Source organism: Belonocnema kinseyi, chromosome 8 (genome assembly GCF_010883055.1).
Source record: "Belonocnema kinseyi isolate 2016_QV_RU_SX_M_011 chromosome 8, B_treatae_v1, whole genome shotgun sequence".
In the NCBI taxonomy this organism is placed as follows: Eukaryota; Metazoa; Arthropoda; class Insecta; order Hymenoptera; family Cynipidae; genus Belonocnema; species Belonocnema kinseyi.
The window spans coordinates 71,218,843-71,241,295 of NC_046664.1; the positions used below are offsets into that span (position 1 = coordinate 71,218,843).

A 22,453-nucleotide genomic window follows, 5' to 3' on the forward strand; every position below is an offset into this window, starting at 1 on the left:
AATTTTTATCTAAAAATATGAATGTTCAACCAAATTACCGACTTTTAAAACAAAAGTAATTAAAATTCTACCAAGAACAGTTGTAGTTTTAACCAAATACTTCAATCTTCAAGTCAAGAAGACGAATTTTTTAGAAGAAAGATGAATTTTCGACAAAAATAAAATTAATTTCTGACAAAATAGTTTCTTTTTGAGCACGGAAGATGAGTTTTCAACCAAAAACAATAACTTTTTCATCTCAGAAGATGAAATTTTAATCCATAAGAACGAATTTTCTATCCACAAAGATGAATGTTTAACAAAACAGTTTTTGACCAAAAAAATGACGACTTTTGGAAAAACGGATCGTATTTTCAAATAACAGAGATTAAACTCTAACCAAAATCCAAAATTTTCTTAGCAAATAGTGGAATTTTCAAGCCAAAAGACAAATTTCTACAGTTGAATTATTTTTCAACCAAGAAAGATGAATTTTTAACCAAACAGTTGCATTTACAATCAAATAGTTGGACTTTCAATCAAAAGAGATGAATTTTGAACAATATAGATAATATTAAAAAAAAATTAAATTTTCTTGCCAAAAAATGCATTTTTTAGATGTCAATTAAATTTTCAACAAAAAAGAAGACTTTTTAGCATAAAAGAGGAATTTTCATCGCTTTCAACTTAAAAAATGTCCAACTGCCAATGAATGCGATTTGAGAAAATTAAACCTTTGAATACGAATTCACGAAATTATAAATGGTTCAATTTTAAATGCTGCTGATTAAAAAATGTATGAGTATAAAGGCTTATTACAAAACTATTCAATTCTTAATGTTTTCAATTAAAATGGTACCAATTTTTCTGGTTTTAAATTTCAGTTTTAAAAGTTTCGCATGACAAAAAGTCGATTAATCGAATTTTTTTTTTTTAAATTGACATTTAAAAAAAAAAGTCGAAAAAGGCCGAGCCTCGTGTACATTAGTATTCTCTGATTGTCTCTCGTTATGAAGAATTTTTTTTATTTATCAGTTTATGGATAACGTTATCGGATATACGGCTCTGGAATTTTCGTTGGCCAAGAAACAAGCAAGAAAGGATCCAAAATTAGGAGAGCAAATAAGAACGGTATATAAAAAAATCAAATATTTAGAAAAATTTAAATATGTAAATGAATGAAGACATTTCTTTGGTTATAACCCTTTTTTTTCTTTTTTATTATTTTCAGAACATGAGGAATGCTCAAAACAAATTGGAAAAATCTGACTGGCTAGTGCAACTGGAACTGGCTGAAACCGAAACTCCAATTGTTGTCAGTGGTACTGAATTAACTGAGGAACAACAAACAGTTTTCGAAAAGAGGCTCAAGATCCTTAAACCGCAATATACTTAGACTCATTTTTAAAAAGATTATCAATAATTTAGTTAAAAAGATTTTGTATAATTGTTAAAAAGAAATAAATAATTTAATTTTTGCCATACCTATTGTCTAATTTCGAGTAAAAAAAATAATTCTTCCTGACATAAATTCCAACTTTCCACCTTTTAAATAGAAAACATAGTAAGAATTAATCAAACTTAATTAGGTCGAGTTGCTACAGAATCCCAAATTTGAAATTCTCTGAATTTCGATGAATTTTTCTTGACTAATTTTTCCTTTTCTCTGACCGTTCGAAATTTATATTTTAGGTATAAAAACTCCTCCACACCTAGGAAAACAAAATATGTTATTGCAAAAAAAGGTTTGTTTCTAAATATGTTTTAAACACTTTTAATGATTTTAGTGAATTAAATTTTCAGTTAACAGAATAGTTAAAATTTCAATCAAAGTTACAAATCTTCGACAAAAAATTAATTTTTAACAAAGAGATAGTTGATATTTCCACCAAGAAACATGTTAATATTTTAATCAAAAACAGTTGAATTAATATAGAAAATACGAATTTTTAACAAATCAGTTGAGTCCTCAAACAAAACAGACTAAGTTTCAAACCAAAAAAGGAATTTTCAACAAAATTTTTTGAGTCTATGAAAAAGAAACCCCGTTCAAAATATTGGGATTTTCCAGATAAAAGACGAATTTTCTACAAAACAGTTAAGTTTTCAACTAAAAACGATACATTTTTAAACAGAAATGTAATAGTTTAATTTTCAGTGAAAAAATTAATTTTCAACCAAATAAAATACGTTTTCTCAACCAAAGAAACAAATCTTCAACCAAGTAAATTAAATTTCTATCGAAAAAGATTCATTTTCGACAATAGAGGAAACATTTGAATTTTTAACTAAAATTATGAAACGTTAAAAACAAAAAATGAATTTTTAACCAAATCGTTACATTTTTTTTTTACAAAAAAGAAAAGATTAATTTTCAATCGAAAATGGAATAGTTAAAATTTCAGTTAGAAAAATTAATTTCCAACAAAACGAAATTTTAACAAATTGTTAAATTCTTAACTAAGCAGCCGAATTTTCAATAAAGAAGATTAAATTTCTACAAAAAAAATTAATTTCCCACCAACAATAACAGTTAAATTTTAAGTTAAAAAAAATAATAATTGAACATAAGAAAAAATAAATGAGAGAGAAGATCTTATTTGTTTGTGTTCTACTGATCGTTATAATTATTTTTTAAAAGTGAAGAAAAAAAATTTTTAACTAAAATGATGAATCTTTTACCAAAAAATTTAATTTGAACCAAATAGTTTGAATTTTCAATCAAAAACATTAATTTTGTTACAAAAATGTCAATTTTTCAAAAAAATATATGAATTTGCAAAAAAAAAGATAAATGTTCCATTGTAAATAGAATAGTTAAAATTTCAACGATAAAAAATTAAATTTCCATAAAATAGTTAAATTTTTTACCAAAAAGATGATATTCTAAATAAATCCAATTTTTTATTTAATAGCTATACTCTAGACCAAACAGATGGATTTTCAATCAAGGAGAATAAATTTATATCAAAAAAATAAATTTTTGACCAACAATGGAAGTTAAATTTTCAACCAGAGATAAGAATTTTTAACCAAAAAAATAAATTTGCAACCAAATGGACGAATTTTTAACAAAGTTTATTAAATTTCTATCAAAAAGAAAAATTTCCCACGCAAAAAAAAAACGAAGCACATAAATTTTCAGTTAAAGAAATAAATTTGTAACTAAAATGATGAATCTTCACACCAAAAGATTGATGTTTAAATAAAAATGACAACAAAAAAAGGATCAGTTTTCAACCAAAAATACTATTGTTAATTTTTTTTCAGAAAAATAAATTTTCAACGAAAAAAAAAACAACAAACTATCTGAATTATCAACTAAAGAAATGAATTTTTAACCAAAAAGATTATTTTTCAACTAATGAGAAATTTTAATCAAGAAGATTAAGTTTCTATCTAAAAGATGAATTTTCATCCAAGAAAATTAATTTAAAAAAAAAGATTGATTTGAACAAAATACATGAATCTTTAAACCAAATATTAAATTTTTTAAAGAAATTTTCAACTAAAAGTAGGAATTAGTCACCATTAAGATTCATAATCTACCACAAAATACGACTGTTCGTCAAAATACAGGAAAATTTCAACCAAATAGCTGAATTTCTGGTTAAAAAAATTTATTTTCAACCAGAGGAAAGTATTTTTAACTAAAAAGATAAAATTTTTAACTCAACGGATGAATTTTTAATCAAGTAGATTAAATTTCTACTAAAAAAGCAACATTTTCCACAAAAAAGACGGAATACTTAAATTTTCAGTTAAAGGAATACATTTTTAACTAAAATGATGAATCTTCACCCCAAAAGATTAATTTTTAAATAAAAATGATAACAAAAAAAGGATCAATCTTTATCCAAAAATACTATAGTTAAATAGTTGGATTTGCAACCAAAGAAATTAATTTTTAACCAAAAAGATGTTTCCACTAATGACAAATTTTAATAAAGAAGATTAAGTTTCTATCTAAAAGGTCAAGTTTCATCCAAGAAGATTAATTTTCTTCCAAAAAAAAGATTGATTTTTTTTAAATACATGAATTTTTAAACCAAATATTTGAATTTTTAAAGACGTTTACAACCAAAGAAATGAATTTTTAACTAAAAATAGAAATTAGTCACGAACAATATTTATATTCTACCACAAAATACAAGAACTTTCAACCAAATAGCTGGATTTTGGTTTAAAAAATTTATTTTCAACCCACAAAAAAATAATTTTCAAGAAAATAGTTAAATTTCAAAAACAAAAAATAGGTTTCTTAATCGATAAAAAATGTAATATAACGGATATTTCAACCAAAAAATAGCAAAACAAGCAAACAGCTGTATCTTTTTATCCACAAAAGATTCAATTTCTGCCGAAATAGATGAATTTTCAACCAAAATTGAAAAACTCTCCACAAAATAATAAAATTAACTTCAAACTCAATTTACCGAAAATGCCCCGACTTTTCTGACCAGTTTTAAATACTCTGTCTCTCCCTCGCTTGCTGGAATCCTCTGACCAGTAGCAACCCCGTAGATGCTAAATATCTAACTTGATCAGCAAAGGTTTTTAATATTAAAATGCAATTTTGCCAATAGAAAAATGGCGGGGAAACGGCAAAGGAAGAGTTGGCGCCGGAAGTTGCTGGAGGAGGATTCGGAGGAGAAATTGATGGAGAGGAGGGCTGCACTACAAAAGATGCTGATTCAAATGGAGAGCGAAGAAAGATACAATTTTACTGATACTTCAAATGGGGAAAATAGTGAATCCGAAATGAATCAAAGAACGAGACTAGGCTCTCCATTTCCAACCGCTCGTTCATTATCACCAGACAGCGAAAGTTGCGATGAAGTTAATAAATCGGGCCATCACGGAAATTGGAGAAAACAGTCCGGCCATCACGACAATTGGGGAAATAAACCCTTTTATTGTTTGCCAGTTAACAAAATGCATCCATCGACATCCAGTGGATACTCAAAAGGTTTCGATTCCACCTATTGTAAGCGACGAGAAACTCGAGAAGATGCAGATCTTTTCAAAAATCTTCGAAGATCAAAAGAAAAAAGTCTTTCAGCGAAACCCCCGGGAGAAGATGTTTGGATACCACTAACGTTCTTGGATCCATTTCAAAAATATGTCGCAAGCGATCCTGTCGATCAAAAATCTGTGTCGAGACCTAAAAATCCAGATCTTCGGCGTCGGGTTACAAAAGATGAAAATGCGTCAGAAGAAGTGTTTGATACCGAAGATTTCGAAGCTAAAGATCCCCCTAAAGAAGTGAAGATCGAGCATAAAAGTAAAAAAAGAAGGGACAGAAAGACCGAGCCATCAAGAAAATTAGGAAAAACCTCGGGAATTTCCGAGTCATTTTCGAAAAGATTGAAACAAGAAGTGAAGTTGGAAAAAATTGAGAAAAACGGTTCTGAACCGCCAAGAAAAGCAAGAAAGATCGAGAACCCTTCGGAAAAAACCAGAAAAGAGGTCAACTCTTTTGTAAAATTGGAAACATCTGCAGAATTGAATTTCGATTCGCGATCTAGAATTCTGGAACGAGAAGTATTGGAACGGGTGAAACAAGAAGTAAAAGTAGAAAATCTTTCAGAAGAAGTTCAGGGTTCAAGTACCGAAGATTTCAATCCCCTGGGAATAATTCCGACGGACTTATTATTTAGTGCGTGTGTATCAATTGCAGCGGAAATCCCGGAAGAAGCTTTCAGATCTCTGAAAAATCTGCAGACTCCTAAATTGGAAGCGAAGGTTGAAGAGCCGGACGTGATAACAATAGAGGATGAAAATATCGAAAATTCAATATCATCTTCCAGAGAAAGACAAATGGATGATGTGAGAGAGAGCAGTATTGATGATTCCGAATCCGTTGCGAGTAATGACAACATTTTCGAGGCAGTCGTTAAATCTCTGATTGAAGAAAAGCTTCAGGAATCTCTGGAGGAAAATTCAAGAGATAATTCAAGAGCCTCCTCCGAGGAGAAAAATGAAAATAATGGAAGGAAGAAAATCGATTTCGGTGAAGAAATCGAGAAATTTACGATAAAGCTCAGAATAATTAAAAGTGTTGAAGAAAGGATGAAAGAGTATTAGTTTTACGTTAAGATGTTATTTTAGGAAAAAATGTTCAGTATGTGAAACTCTTGTTTCAAGAGGGCAAAGACATAAAAAAGACTGTTTAAGTGTTCAACTAGTTTTTGAGTTTACTTAATTACCTGAGATGTAAGTTTACGAAAAAGTGATGTAAGCTGTGAAATACTAATTTGGTTAAGTAATTATCTTTAAATAATAGTAGTTGAACTACTTGCAAAGACTAATGTTTGTATCGATTTTTCAATAATATAATACCTAATATAATGTTTAAAAAAATGACATAAAACAGTATTAATATTACATAAATGCCTACTACGTTATCCAATTCTGCTTTTAAAATTTAAGCAGATAATTTTTTATTATGTAATTTAAATAATTATGATTACAAAATTCTTATATTTTAAGTTCCTGTAAATCCAGAACGATCATGAAATATTATTTTCAAACTGTATAATTTCTGAAAGTCTTTATTAACGAATTATAAATATTAAAAACTATACTCATTGTTTATTTTCGACCTTCTCTCTTAAATACCCTTAAAACCCTTAAAGGGCATACTGGGTGTTTAAGACCCAACGACTTATTTGCGCTTTAACAAAACGTACCAAATTCAAGAAAATGGAACATATGGCGCCAGAATAACAAATGCCATGAAAACCTATTTTTCTATGTCACTTTCATATAATTTTGATTTTTATAATTTCTATACGCAGTTTAAGATCAATAAAATAATTTAATCTCGCAAAGTACGGTGTTGCATTTTTCATTGAATTGAAGCTTTTATTTTTCAGAAAAAATACCTTTTTCGGAAAGAACACTATAAGGCTAATTTTATTTTTGAAGCGCCGTATCTAGGAAGTATTAAGGTAAAATTTTAAGTAAAAATATCAAAAACTTAAAAAGTTATGAGTTTTAGAGTGAAAGAAGTCATTTTTTAATTTTTTTTTCCAAAAAGGAGTTTTTTTAACTACTTTAAATTTCAAAACATTTATGAAACCTTTTTCGCCTTAAACTATATAGATTACAAATCATTAATTGATTTTCTTGTTAAAAAAACTATCCAATACCGTCTGCACAGCACATGTTTGAATACCATTGGGTATCATACACCCAGTATGCTCTTCATATAATTTTACGGAAGTGTGCCCTTCAAGGGTTAACACGTTTATTGAACATTTTAATAGTGTGAATTTTCCTGAAAATAGGGGAATAATAGTGGAATCAATCATTTTTTTCCGCGAGGATTGAGTTTTTAAGCTAAAAAGACTTGACTGTTAAACCCGAAAAGATGATTATTCAATAAAAAAGTTAATTTTAAACCAAGACAGATGTTTTTCTACCAAATAGTTTAACTTTCAAGCCAAAAAGAAATTTTTTTTATAAGACAGTTGAATTTTCAATCCAAAGGGATGAATTTTCTTCAAATAAAGATAAAATATTTTAATTTTCAAACAGAATAGTTGAAATTTTGACCAAGTAATAGAATTTTCAACTGAAAAAGATAACTTTCTGACTAAATAGCTGAATTAAAAGAAAATTTAATTTTTTCAAAAAAAAAATGGAATAGATAAACTTTTGATATAAAAATCAATATTGAAAAAATATACATATTTTCAACAAAACAGTTACATTTACAAATAAAATAAATTCATTTTCAACTAAAAGGATGAATATTAAAAAAAACAAAAGTAAATTATTAACAAAGAAGCTCATTTTTCAACAAAAATATGAATTCTCAACGAAAAATGTAATAGTTCAACGTAAAATATTCAACTTAAAGAAATCTAAATTTTTAACGAACGATATAATATATTTGATATTGCAACCAAGAAAGATTTTAATTTTAAATAAAAGCAGTTGAATTAAAGCAAAAATACGAATTTTTAGCAAAATATTAAAATCCTCAATCAAAAAAGATTGTTTTTAACAAAAAAGTTGCATTTGCAATCCAAACAAATATTACATTTCTAAAAAAGGAGATAAATTTTCAAACCAGAAAGCCGAATTTTCATTCTCGGAAGATTCTTCAGTCAAAAGAGAAAAAAAATGTCATCAAATTGTTGAATTTTTAACCCAAAAAGCGAATTCTCTGTACAAAAATGGGATTTTCAACCAAAGTCAATGAAAAATATCAATTTTTAAATAATAATTAAACAGTTAAATTTTCAATAAAAAATGCTCAATAAAACATTTAAATTATCAACCAATAAAATGAATTATTAACAAAACTGTTGAGTTTTTCAGCTAAAAGACAAATGTTTTAGAAAACAGTAGACTTTTACACCCGAAAAAATGAATTTTCAACAAAAAAGTTAATTTTCAACCAAGAAAGATATTTTTCTACCAGAAGTTTAACTTTCATCCTATACAGCTGAATTTTTAACAAAACGGTCGAATTTACAAAGAAAAAATTAGTTTTCAACTAAAAACAGTTTCATTTTTAACAACATGGTGTAATTTCCTAGTCAAAAAGAAGAATCATTTAGAAGAGAGTTGAATATTTAATCAAAATCCGACCAACTAGCTGAATTAAAAGAAAAGGTAAACTGCCATTCAACAAGGGAATATATAAGCTTTTAGTAAAAAAAAAAATTGAAAAAATCTCTAAATATTTTCATCATAACAGTTAAATTTGCAAACAAATTAATTTTTAACTGAAAGGATGAAAATTAAAAAAAAAATTAACAAAAGAGCTCATTATTTAAACAAGTAGTAGTGGCATTTTCAATTAAATGAATTCTCAAAGAAACATGTAACAGTTGATATTTCAACCAGAACAAACTTTAATTTCAGACCAAAAACCATTGAATTCAACTAAAAAAATATATAAATTTTTAACAAAGAATATATTTCATATTGCAACAAAAAAAGATATTAATTTTGAATAAAAGCAGTTGAATTCAACCAAAAAAGATTGTTTTTTAACCAAATAAGTTGCATTGGTAACCTAAAAAAATATTACATTTCTACAAAAGGAGATTAATTTTCAAACTAAAAAGGCGGATTTTCATTCCAGAAAGATTTTTCAGTACAAAGAGAAAAAAATGTTATCAAATTGTTTAATTTCTAACCCAAACAGGCGAATTTAAAATAATGGGATTTTCAACTAAAGTCAAGTAAAACTACCAATTTACAAATAAAAATTAAACCGTTAAATTTTTAGGTAAAAAACTTAATTTGCAACAAAAAATGCTCAATAAAATATTTCATTTATCAAGTAATAAAATTAATTCTGAACAAAACTGTTGAGTTTTTACGCTTGTCAAACAAAAAAGACTAAACTTCAACCAAAAACAATTGCATTTTTAACCGAACAGTTCAATCTTCAAGTCAAAATGACATACAAAATAGTTGAATTTTTAAACAAATAGTTAAATTTTCAACCAAGTGGTCGAATTTGCAAAGAAAAAAAAAATGTCAAGCAAAAGCAGTTGAATTTTCAACTAAATAGTATAATTTTCAAACTTGAAGGAGGAATTTTCTTCACAAAGACGAAATAGTTGAACTTTTAACACAATAATTGAATTTTCATCTGAAAAGGATAAAGTTTCAACAAATAGTTGAATTAAAGAAAAAGTCAAACTTTCGATCAACAATGGAATAGATAACTTTGTGGTTATAAAATTAATATTCAAAAATATATATTTTTTCAACAAAACAGTTAAGTTTTCTGCCAAACAAATAATTTTTTGACTTCAATGTATATTCAACAAAATAAATTTTTACGAAAGGAGCTCCTTTTCAACCAGATATTTGAATTTTACATAAAAAAAAAGATTAATTCTTAACAAAAAATGTAATAGTTGATATTTCAAACCAAAAATATAGTTTTAGATTCAAAGCAGTTGCATTGAACAAAAGAGATGAATTTTTATTAAAAGAGTTCAATTTTCAACGAGAAAATATTTATTTTCAAAGTTTAATTTTGATTTAAAAAAATTACTTTCTAACCCCAATAAATGAATGTTCACTAAAATAGTTATATTTTCAACCGATAAAAAGAAATTTTAACAAAATAATTCAACTTTCAACCAAGTAATTGAATTTTCGTCAAAAAAAGATGAATTCTGAGGGTGGCCGCTGGACCGGGAAACCTGAAAAATCGGGAATTTTATGAGACCGGGAAATGACAGTGAGTTTATTTTTTTCCGTGAATTTTACCAAATTTTTAGAATAAAAATGTTGTCCAATTCGGACCAGGAAAGCGAAAATTTTACGAATTTTCGGAAGAAAAATCTGCCCAAGTTCGATTTTAATAGTTTTTTTTTTTAATAATTAAACTTCAGTTTTGAATATTTAACCAATTAAAAATTAAAAGCACTGTTTCAAACCGAAAGTCTTAATAAGAATTGAAATTAATAGATCATTTTTTCCGACGATTTTACTTTTAAATAAAAATGTTCATTATTTATCAATAATATATTTTTAATTCAGAGTTTCAGGTCTTTCTTTATATTATTTTTTATATTAAATTTAATAAATAAATTAGTTAATATATTATTTCCATTAATTCTTTTAGCCATTAAAAAATGTAAAACTGCCTTTTACTTTTTTCAACTTAAAAATAGATCCATAATAATATAGTCATAAATAAAGTTCTTTATTAAATTAAAAATATTGTGAGTCTAAATTATTTAATTTTTATCCCATTTAATTTGAAATTTCGTAATGTAGAAAAAGAATAAGCATTTAATATTTAGCAATATTTCACTGTTCATTTAAGACGAGTAAACTTAAACAAAACATTTAAAAGAAAACAATTTAAAATTGAATTGTTTTACACAGAAAGCTTTGAATCTTTAGATTTTCGAAGAACTTTTAATCTTTTAGGGTTACAATTTTAATTATTCTATTTAAAAAATATTTAATTTATAAGTGAAATTTTTAAATTTTGACACATAAATAACAATTCAACATTTTTCCAGAACTTCTAAATATATTTTAAAATGCATCGAAATTTTCCTACAATTTATGAAAATCCTGCAAATTAAAAAAAATCTTTAAAATCTTTCATCATTTTTCAAAGTGAAAAATCATTTTCAATTTTCTTAAGAATCTTAAGAAAATTTTTTATTCGTTTGAAGTCTCACAATTCTTAAAAATAATTCTAAATTTGTGTTTGAAATCTGCGAAAATCTACATTTTATTTTAAATTCGGATGTAAGTATTTCAAATTATTTCAAGTTTTAAATTTAATTCGAATCTTTTTAAAAATTCTAAATATCACTTAAAACTACTCTAATATTTTTACAAACAATAAGTGTTCTATTGTTATTTATAAATTCAATTTTTTTTTTAAATTTGCAGGTTTTTATAAAAATTATAGAAAAAATTCCATTAATTTTGAAATATATTTGAAAGTTTCGAAAAAAAATTCAAAAATGATTTTGAATTTGGAAACATTTTTAAACACTTCTAGATTTCTCAAGATTTTGAAATAAAATTTTAAAGCTTTTGAAGGATGCCTAGACTATTTACAATAAAACTAATTTAACTTCCAATTACAGAAATGTTAAGTTAAAAAAATTATTTTTCAATGTTTAATATGTCTAGCTTAAAATTACTTAAAATAATATAATTTTGAAAATCTTTAAAGTGCATTGTTTGATTCTTTAATTTAGACTATTGAAAATGTTAACGTGGATTTATATTTTTGGAACTTAATCTGAATCTTTGAACTCAATTAAACTTTTAAACTTCAATTTTAAAAGTTTGGGATTCAAGTGTTCCACTTTAAATGCTTTAATTTGTTGTTTACTATTTATTACTTTATATGGAAAAAGTGTTTATAATAAAGTTTGATTTTTTAAATTTCATTGGCCGTGAAAAATGTTTGCGAACCGAGAAAAAACCGGGAAATGAACGGGAATTTTTTTCTTTGATTAAAAAGGCCAACCTGATTCTCAAACAAAAATTTATCAGTTGAATTTTTAACAATAAAAACGATCAATTTTCAACCTAAAATGGTGTAGTTACAATTTCAGACGAGAAAAGTAATTTTAGACACATAAAAAACATCGAATTTTCAACAAAATAGTTGAGTCATACACAAATAAAATTAAATCTTAACAAAGTAGTTCAAAACTTTTTAAATAGAACAATTAAAATTGTAACACTAAAAGATTAAAAGTTCATCGAAAATCTAAAGATTCAAAGCTTTCTATGTAAAACAATTCAGTTTCAAATTGTCTTATTTTAAATATTTAGTTTCAATTTACTCGTCTTAAATGAACAGTGAAATATTGCTAAATATTAAATACTTATTCTTTTTCTACATTAAGAAATTTCAAATTAAATGGGATAAAAATTTAATAATTTACACTAACAATATTTTAAATTTAATAAAAACCTTTAATAGTAAAACGCACGTTTACATTTTTTAATAGCTGAAAAACTTAATAGAAATAATATATTAATAAATTTATTTCTTAAATTTAATATAAAAAAATAATCTAAAGGAATACCTGAAACTCTGAATTAATAATATATTATTGATAAATCATGAAAAATTTTATTTAAAAATAAAATTATTGGAATAAATGATATATTAATTTCAATTCTTATCAAGACTTTAGAATTAAAACAGTTACAATCAGGAAATTCTCAAATTTTGAACGGATTTAGAATTCTTAGGTCAAATCAATTATTGTTTAGATTTCTATACTTAGAGTACAGATCCATTTAAAAATTATTTATTTATTTATATTTATAGTTGACAATAAAACTGTTATAAAAAAATTTTAACTTCAATTGCTTTTAATTTTTGATATTTTAAATCTTCAAAACTTCACTTTAATTATTTAAAAAAAAAACTATTAAAATCGAACTTGGGCAGATTTTTCTTCCGAAAATTCGTAAAATTCTCGGTTTCTTGGTCCGAGCAACCCTGTATTTTATAAAAAAATTTCGTTTTTAAAAACTTCGAATTTTTTTTTAAGTTTTAAAACTGCATTTTTAAATTCTTTAAATTAAAATATATGCTTAAAAATAAAAAATGGAAAATTTTTAAAGTGAAAGATTTTCGAATTAAGCATTCTAAACTAAATGATATAATAATTGATAAAAATCACAATTTAGGAAATTATTTAAAAACGGTTGAAATCCAAGTTGGACAAAATGTTTATTGTAAAAATTTGGTGAAATTCCCGGTCAAAAAATAAATTCACTGACATTTCCCGGTTTTCCCCGGTCCCATAAAATTCCCGGTCATTTCCTGGTTTTCCAGGTTTCCCGGTCCCAGCGGCCACCCTGTATCTAATTATCTAGATTGAATGAATAATTCCGAAGATCTTTACAAATAATTAAAAAGACTTACCTTTCAATTGAATTGAAATCCACCGTCTCGACCGTCTCCACACTATCAGAATCCACATTACTGGTATTGGCATCATCATAAACAGGAGTAACATTGTGACAAAGAGCCAGAGCATTAACTGCATCAAAAACTCGTGTGTTTTCAGACCTCCTAACTTTTCCCGAATGGACTGCCGACGATTTTCCAGGGGAGTTACCCGAATCCATTAGCGTGTAATAATGTTTCAGTACCGTCGTGATTTCATCAAAGGTTTCCTGGCCATAGGAAATCGTCCCCAGGTGCAATTTTTTAAACACCATCTTGTTTTGCGTCAAAGTGCCGGTTTTGTCACTCAGCAAATAGGAAATTCGACCGAGCTCTTCAGGAATAGTCGTGGTTCTCACTACGGTGCCGGTTATTTCCTTGTCTCGCTGGATACACCAGGCATAAAACGTTTTGCCCATGTCGAGATTCACCCGCAAACTGATTGGAATAATGTACGAGAAGAGCAAAACAAAGCGGAACATGTAGCGATACCAGGGCCCGCTGAATCCTTTCAAGCACATCATCACCAAAGCAAGACCAATCATTGCGCAAAATAATACCTGCGAAAAAAAGGAAAATTGTTAAACTCAGGAGTCTCCATAATCCACAGGTGCTGCGTGATCCAGGATCGCTCAGCCTTATTTAAGATCGACCAATTTTTTTTCGACGGGAAAATGAGAGGAAATTTATGATCCCTTTGAAAAACAATCTCAGTTGGAAGGGCTCGGAGAACCCTTTTTTTCTGGTATAACTTGACAGAGCTTGAAGTACAAAGTCTTTGATTTAAAGTATTTGAACTAAGCAATTGCCGATAATTGTTCACAAATAAATGTTTTCGACAATAATAATACTAAATAATTGAAAAAACATTAATAATAATAAAAATAAGGGATCAAAAATAATTTCAAGGCGTTCAAAATTTGAGTTTTTTTTCAAATCGACAATCTGTAAATAAAATTATTTCAGAATAAAAGTTCGAAAATAGAACAAATTTAAAACTTAAAATGGATGACTTACAATTCAAAGGAATTGAAATATCATTAGCACTTTTCATTTAAAATAATTATGAATTTCATAATACTTTAAAGTATATTGAATATTTCAAAGTCAAAGCTGCTTAAATTGTAGAATTTGCAATTTTCGAAAACACTTAAAAATAAAAAATAATTTTTCGGTATTAACAGATCCTAAAAATTGTAACTTATTTATTTTTTGTATCTGTTAAAAGTAATAATATAATCAATTATTTAAGTCCATTTAACAATTTTTTAAACTTTTAATATTGAAAAATTTGTTATTATGGATTTTAAAATTGATTATGTTTTTAATATTAGGTAATAGAAACTCAAGAACGCGTGACTCGCTTGCTACTTTTTAATTTAATTTGAAAATTACATTCTTAATTATTTATAAAAAAAAAAAAGTTTAGGGATTTTAAATTGTGAGTATAAAACATTACAATTGCATTTAGTATTTTATTTAACAATATTAATGTAATGAAAACTAAACATTCATTCGCTAGTAGATACAGGGTCTACCTTAGACTAATTCTAATTGACAAAAAAAAAAAAGAAAAAATTTGAACAAAAAAAATTCATCTTTCAACCAATTAGTTGAATGTTCGACCAAAAAAGATGAAATATCAACAAAAAATTTAATATTTGAATATTTAACGATAAAACGATCAATTTTTAACCTGAAATCGTATAGTTAGATTTTCAGATGAGAAAAATAATTTTAGACACACAAAAAAACAAAGAATTTTCAATAAAATAGTTAAGGCATAAACAAATAACATCAATTCTTAACAAATTAATTCAACTTTCAACCAAGTTGTTGAACTTTCGACCAAAAAAAAAATTATTTTTTAAGAAAATACTGAAACATTACAAAAAAATAAATTTTCAACATAAGGGCTCATTTTTTGACCAAATGATTACATTTTCGATGAAAAAAAGATGGAATTCTCAACGAAAAATGCAAGAGTTGATATTTCAATAAAAGAAGATTTTCATTTTAAATAAATAATAGTTGAGATTATCAAAAAAAAAGATGAATTTTCAATGGAAAAGATGTCTGAAAGTCTTTTAATTTAAAATGGATAATAAATAAATTAAGGGTCTTTTCCAGGTCAACAAATTTTTTTTGCAGATTTTTCTTTTTTCTAAATCAAATCGTGAAATAACTATTTGCCATACATATAAAAAATGAGTCGTATTTTTTTTTTGGTTGACAAGTTCTGTACTATTTCATTTTCTGAAATACTTCAGTAGTAAAAATTATTGATAAATTATTGATTTTTTATAAATATTACATAAAAAATGTTGTTTTAGAATTTAATAATATTTGTTAAATTATCACTTAATATCAACTGATGATGTCGAGCTTCAAAATAAAAATCTTTAAAATTTTTTTAAATCTGTAATCTTTTTAAATTATTGAAATCTTTCTGAAAAATACCTTTTGCATGTTTGTGACATCTTTGAAATGCTTTGAATAATTTTAAAATCTCCTGAAGTCGTTTAAATCTTTTGAAATAATGATAAAATATTTCAAATATTTAAAAAAATCTTCAAAAATTATTTTGAAACCTTTGGCATACTTAAATACCTTTGAAATTTTCTAAAATCTGTTTAAATCGCTTAAAATCTGACGTACAAGCCTTTGTGGTATTTTTGATATTTATTAAATATTTGTGAGATCCTTGAAATCTTTTGAAATCTTATAAAATCTTTGTGAAATTCTTTGAAATCTTTGTGAATTTTTCTAGAATATTTTGATATCTTCCTGAATTCTTTCTCAAGTTTTTTAAACTTCCGAAATATTTTCAAATATTTCAAATCTTTCTGAAATCTTCTTTGTTTTTTAAAGCCTTTGAAATATTTTTAAGATATTGTGAAAACGTTTGAAATCCGATGTGCACGACTTTATAAAATCTCCTGAATCTTTCTAAAATCTCTGAAATCCTGGAAATATTTATGAGATCCATGAAATGTTTTGAAATCTTTCAGAAATTATTTGAAATATTTGTGAAATCTTCTAAAAAATTTTGATATCTTTTTGAAATCTTTATAAAATCCTTTAAAATCTTTTTGATATCTTCTAAATTTTTTTTATATCTTTTTGAAATCTTTTGAAATATCTGAAATCTTTCTGAAATCTTAGTAAAGTCTTTTGAAGCCTTTGAAATATTTGAAATATTTTTGAGATATTGTGAAATTGTTTGAAATCTGTCGTGCTAGACTTTATGAAAACTCCTGAATCTTTCTAAAATTTTTGAAATCCTTGAAGTATTTGTGAGGTTCTTGAAATCTTTTGAAATCTTATACAATCTTTTGAAATCATTTAGAAATTTTTTTAATATTTGTAAAATCTTTCTGAAATCATTTTAAAATATTTTTAATATTTGTGAGATATTGTGAAGTGGTTCGAAATTTGATTTGCACGAATTTATGAAATCTTCTGAATCTTTCTATAAGCTTTGAAATACTTGAAATAATTTTGAGATTCTTGAAATCTTATAAAATCTTTTGAATTCTTTATGAAATGCTTTAAAATCTTTTGATATCTTCTACATTTTTTTATATCTTTTTGAAATATTTGTAAATATCTTAAATCTTTCTGAAATCTTAGTAAATTATTTTGAAACCTTTGAAACATTTTAAACATTTTTGAGATATTGTGAAATCGGTTGAAATTTAATGTGAATGACTTTATCAAATCTTCGGAATCTTTGTAAAACCTTTGAAATCTTCGAAATATTTGTGAGACCCTCGAAGTCTTTTGAAATCTTTCTGATTTAAAAAAAATTTGTGAAATCTTTCTGAAATAATTTGAAATATTTGTAAAATCTTCTGAAAATGGTTGATATCTTTCTGAAATCCTTTCAAATATTTAAAATCTTTCTGAAATTTTTGTGAAGTCTTTTGAAGCCTTTAGGTCAGTCAACGAAGGATTTTAAATGGAAATAATTTATAACAATGAACTTAGTTGTCAGGAAGCTTCCTTAGGTGGTCTTGAAACACCTCCCAAAATTCAGTACATTTGAGGGGGGGGGGGGCGCTCGAGCCGCCATATTCCAATATGGCGGATGATTTCATGTTTTTAGATTTTCCTTGGAAACGGCTGTTTTTAGAGTAAAAATAATTATATAATAAAACACTCTAAATTTTCTTCTGAATAAAAAAGGTTATATAAAATATTGCCATAAAATGAATAGTTTGCCTGAAAAATTGAAAAGATTGAACATTTTTGGAAGTTCATTATTCTTGCATATATGAGCGATTGCCTCAGTGAAAACGAATGCAGTTTATTGTTTCGAGCTTGGCTGAAGGTAAGCTACCGTGCAATATCGATAATTTCGTTGTAGCTATATTATTTATTTAATACTGAAAATTATTTTGATCATTTTCAACGCCTAATTTGAAGAAGTTGCTTTCATTCCTCCAAGTAGGGACTTTGTCATTTACTTTCCTCATGTCTTAACAACGCATCTAGAAATTTTCGAACTTTTAAATTAATTTTGATACAAGCCGGGTGTGTGGTTGTCCCGACTTGATCTAAAGTTGTGGCGAGGTGAATATTGGAAAGGAAATTGTGGATGGCCAGGCGAGTGGGGGCCTGTCCTTGAGCGGGTGAGAGCTCGGCCGGAGGTCGTGTGGAGCCGTCTGGACCTCTCCTGAGGCAGGGCTTCTCACCACGACGGCGACTACGATGTGCATGTCTTCCTGGGCGTGGCGAGCCGTCGTGCCCTCCGGGGCAGAGGCTACTGCACCACGACTTCCGACGTCTTCTCGGGCGCGGCGAGCCGTTCGTGCCCTCCTAGGCAGAGGCTACTTTACCGCGGCTTAGGTTTCTCGGGGCTGGATCTCTCCTCGTACGCGAAGGCTCTTGTTGTTAGCCTGCAGGAAGGTGACTAGCTGGGCCATGGACTGCGCCGGGTTTCGGCGGCTGGTTGGTGGTGGCAGCGGTAGGCGAGGGACACCTCGGACCTTCAGCAGGTACTGTCAGGCCTGCACGCCATCCATGGGCCGTTGTCTCGCTTCTGCCCTCGTCTTCCTTTTTTTTTAGGGGTGAAACCCCGTCGTCAGTTGGCCCGGGGGGGGGGGGGGGGGGGGGGGGGGGGGGCGTTTAGTCCTCCCGACAAGGTCGCTTTACCGGCGCTTGAGGCGAGCGCAGAAGCTCGTCCTCATCTACGATGATGACATCGTCATCATCGCTATCGGCCGGGCGAAAGCGCTTGCGAGGAGAGGGAGTACGAGGTGCCGGAGCTTCGTAACGCCCGGAGTAATCCAGGCGGCCCGAAGAAGTGGCTGAAGAGGTCGAGGGCCGAACAAAGTGGACTTTCAGGGAATCAGGAAGGAGGACTACCGATCGAACGATAGCCTTGGGAGTGCCGTTAGAGGCGGAGGAAGGGCGTAGGTCCTCTATGGGAGGGAAACCAGAGGCTTGGAGGACGTCTCGAAGCAAGCGCAGCCAAGCGTCGACGAACTCGGGTGCGCTTACCGGGACGAGGATCTCTGGATTTGCCAGTCATACGTCTGGCGAGGAGGAGCAAGGTGGTTGGAAAGCGTAAAATAGGTGAGCGGGCGGGGCTGCGGTGAGCGTACCGACCCTAGAGAAAGAGAGGTATAAAGATTTCGGGCGGGGCTGCGAGAAAGCTTACCGACCCTAGAGAAAGTAAAGAGTTCGGGCGGGGCTGCAATGAGCGTACCGACCCTAGAGAAAAGAGAGAGACAGAGAGAGGAACGGAGAGAGAAGGAGAGAGGAGTGCGAGAGTAGGATTATTCTCGAGAGAGAAAGGAAAACAAACTGGAATTCTGTTTGGACTCTAAAGCACTTTATTCTTAAAAAGTGGCTTACAAAAGTTAGCTGAAAGCGACCAGGGGACTGAGGTTACCCAACTGGAAGCCCGAATAGAAGTGTGTGCCTTTGCTTGCATGCACCCGCTTTTATGTCCGATGGCCGAGAGGCGGGCCGGCCGGCGATTGGCGCGGTCCTCTCGGCCACTCGCTTCGCTGATGGAGGGGCGCGTCGGCTGCCCGGTCCATCCCTTCCACTCGCCATGGTGAGCGCGCACCCGAACTCTCCACCGACAATATGGCGCGTCGGGCGAAGTCACGCGAGCTTCGTGTGCGGCAAAAATGCAATAGTACAAAACAAAATAAAGAGATAGCATAAAAAGTAAATTACGAGAAGGTTAAGATAAAAGCTAACTTACAAGGATATAGAAAGAACCTAAGATCTAAAACTACTCGCAGAATAAAATGCCCCATACTTGAAATTAAGGAACCTGAGATATCGCAGGATAAAATACATAAAACTTAAAAATTAAAAGAGACACGATATCGAAAAGGAAAAAAAAATACGTTGGTAAGAAAAACCTAAAGTAAAACAACTTATAAAACGATTCTTATATAATTAATCATAATTAAATTAAACTATGAAATATCATAATAAAAACAAAATCTGTGCTTTCTAACCCTGGTATTTAAAAAAAATAAAAAGGAAATTTTAAAACACACAAGAATTACAATTAGTATTTTCATTTAATGGGGAATTTTCTAAACGTATTGGTCACGTTGGGTTGGCGACCGCAGGTCGCTTTCCCAACGAGAAGGAAGAGAGAGAGAGAAAAGGAGAGAGAGATGACGCGGCGTAAGTCATGCTCACAGGCCTGGCGCGTGACGGGGAAACCTTCCGTCGCAGATGCGCCAGGTGTGATTTTACGACTCTCTTCCTTCCATTGACTAATAGAGAGAAAGCAAGGTCGTCTTATTGCCACTCTAAAGCAATTTAACCCAGAAGGTTTTCCCAGCCTGGGTTTATGTTTTGTAAACACAGACGGGGAATTATTCCAGGCAAATTGCTTCAGAGTGGTTCTCAACTATGGGGCCATAACAATTTTTTGATCAAATCGGATTTTCCGAGAGTTTTGACACAGGTTCAAAAAAAGGCGGTTTTTAATATAAAAAAATTAATTTAAAATTTCGAAAATTTCCAGATGCGTTGTTAAGACATGAGGAAAGTAAATGACAAAGTCTCTACTTGGAGGAATGAAAGCAACTTCTTCAAATTAGGCGTTGAAAATGATCAAAATAATTTTCAGTATTAAATAAATAATATAGCTACAACGAAATTATCGATATTGCACGGTAGCTTACCTTCAGCCAAGCTCGAAACAATAAACTGCATTCGTTTTCACTGAGGCAATCGCTCATAAATGCAAGAATAATGAACTTCCCAAAATGTTCAATCTTTTCAATTTTTCAGGCAAACTATTCACTTTAGGGCAATATTTTATATAACCTTTTTTATTCAGAAGAAAATTTAGAGTGTTTTATTATATAACTATTTTTGCTCTAAGAACAGCCGTTTCCAAGGAAAATCTAAAAACATGAAATCATCCGCCATATTGGAAGATGGCGGCTCGAGAACCCCCCCCCCCCAAATTTACTGAATTTTGGGAGGTGTTTCAAGATCCCCTAAGGAAGCTTTCTGACAACTAAGTTCATTGTTATAAATTATTTCCATTTAAGCCTCCTCATTCAGCTTCGTTGACTGGCCTACTTTGAAATATTTCAAAAAAATATTTTTTAGATATTGTGAAATCGTTTGAAGTCTAATGTGCACAACTTTATGAAATCTTCTGAATCTTTGAAAATTCTTTAAAATCCTTTAAAGTTCTGTGAGATCCTTGAAATATTTAAAAATCTTATACAATCTGTTAAAATCTTACTGAAATGTTTTGAAATCTTAGTGATGTCTTTCTAAAATCCTTTGAAATCTTTGTAACGTCTAATTTTTTTCTATCTTTCTGAAATCTTTTGAAATATTAAGAATATTTCTGAAATCTTCATAAAGTATTTTGAAGCCTTGGAAATATTTTTAATATTTTTGAGATATTGCGAAATTGTTTAGAATCCGATGTGCACGACTTTATGAAATCTACTGAATCTTTCTAAAATCTCTGATATTCTGGAAATATTTATGAGATCCTTGAAATCTTTTGAAATCTTGCTGATATATTTTTCTAAATCTTTGAGAAATCTTTCTGAAATCATTTCAAATATTTCTGAAATCTTATAAATTTTTTTGATATCTTTCCGAAGACTACGTGAAGTCCTTCGAAGCCTTTGAAATATTTTTAATATTTGTGAAATATTGTGAAATTGTTCGGAATTTGGTTTGCACGAATTTATGAAATCATCTGAAACTTTCTAAAATCTTTGAAATCATCGAAATATTTTAGAGATTCTTCAAATCTTACCAAATCTTTTGAAATCTTTTTGAAATCCTTAAAAATTATTTTGATATCTTCTACATTTTTTTATATCTTCTTGAAATCTTTTGAAATATCTTAAATCTTTCTGAAATCCTTTAAAATCTTTTTGATACCTTTTCATTTTTTAAATATCTTTTTGAAGAATCTTTAAATCTTTCTGAAATTTTAGGAAAGTCTTTTGAAGCCTTTGAAACATTTAAATATTTTTGAGATATTGTGAAATCACTTGAAATCTGATGTGCATGACTTTAGGAAATCTTCTGAATTTTTATCAAATCTTTGAAATCCTTTAAATATTTGTGAGATCTTTGAAAACTTATGAAACCTTAATACAATCTTTTGAAATCTTTCTGATTTTTTAAAAATCTTTGTGAAATCTGTCTGTAATCATTTGAAATATTTGTAAAATCTTCTAAAAATTGTTGATATCTTTCTGAAATCTTTTCAAATATTTAAAATCTTTCTGAAATTTTTGTGAAGTCTTTTGAAGCCTTTAGAATATTTAAAATATTTGTGAGATCTATGAAATCTTATACAATCTTTTGATATCTTTTTGATTTTTTTTTAATCTTTGTGAAATCTGTCTGAAATTATTTGAAATATTTGTAAAATCTTCTGAAAATGGTTGATATCTTTCTGAAATCTTTTCAAATATTTAAAATCTTTCTGAAATTTTCGTCAAGTCTTTTGAAGCCTTTGAGATATTTGAAATATTTTTTAGATATTGTGAAATCGTTTGAAATCTAATGTGCACGACTTTATGA

At 28.7% G+C, this 22,453-nt stretch overlaps 2 protein-coding genes across 5 annotated transcripts in view; one reads left to right on the forward strand and one right to left on the reverse strand.

The window, feature by feature from the left end:
- Positions 1–6,554, forward strand: part of LOC117178154 — a 17,226-nt gene extending 10,672 nt beyond the window's left edge. Inside the window, exon 2 of the mRNA XM_033369422.1 lies at positions 4,566–6,554. Within this exon, the coding sequence (XP_033225313.1) occupies positions 4,570–6,066 (1,497 nt within the window). The 5' untranslated portion in view covers positions 4,566–4,569 and the 3' untranslated portion in view covers positions 6,067–6,554. The remainder of the gene's footprint in view (positions 1–4,565) is intronic.
- Positions 1–22,453, reverse strand: part of LOC117178152 (probable phospholipid-transporting ATPase IIB) — a 133,984-nt gene that overhangs the window by 56,932 nt on the left and 54,599 nt on the right. For all 4 annotated transcript variants that reach the window (XM_033369416.1, XM_033369415.1, XM_033369418.1 and 1 more), the window contains one exon: positions 13,382–13,965. In XM_033369416.1, the coding sequence (XP_033225307.1) occupies positions 13,382–13,965 (584 nt within the window). The remainder of the gene's footprint in view (positions 1–13,381; positions 13,966–22,453) is intronic.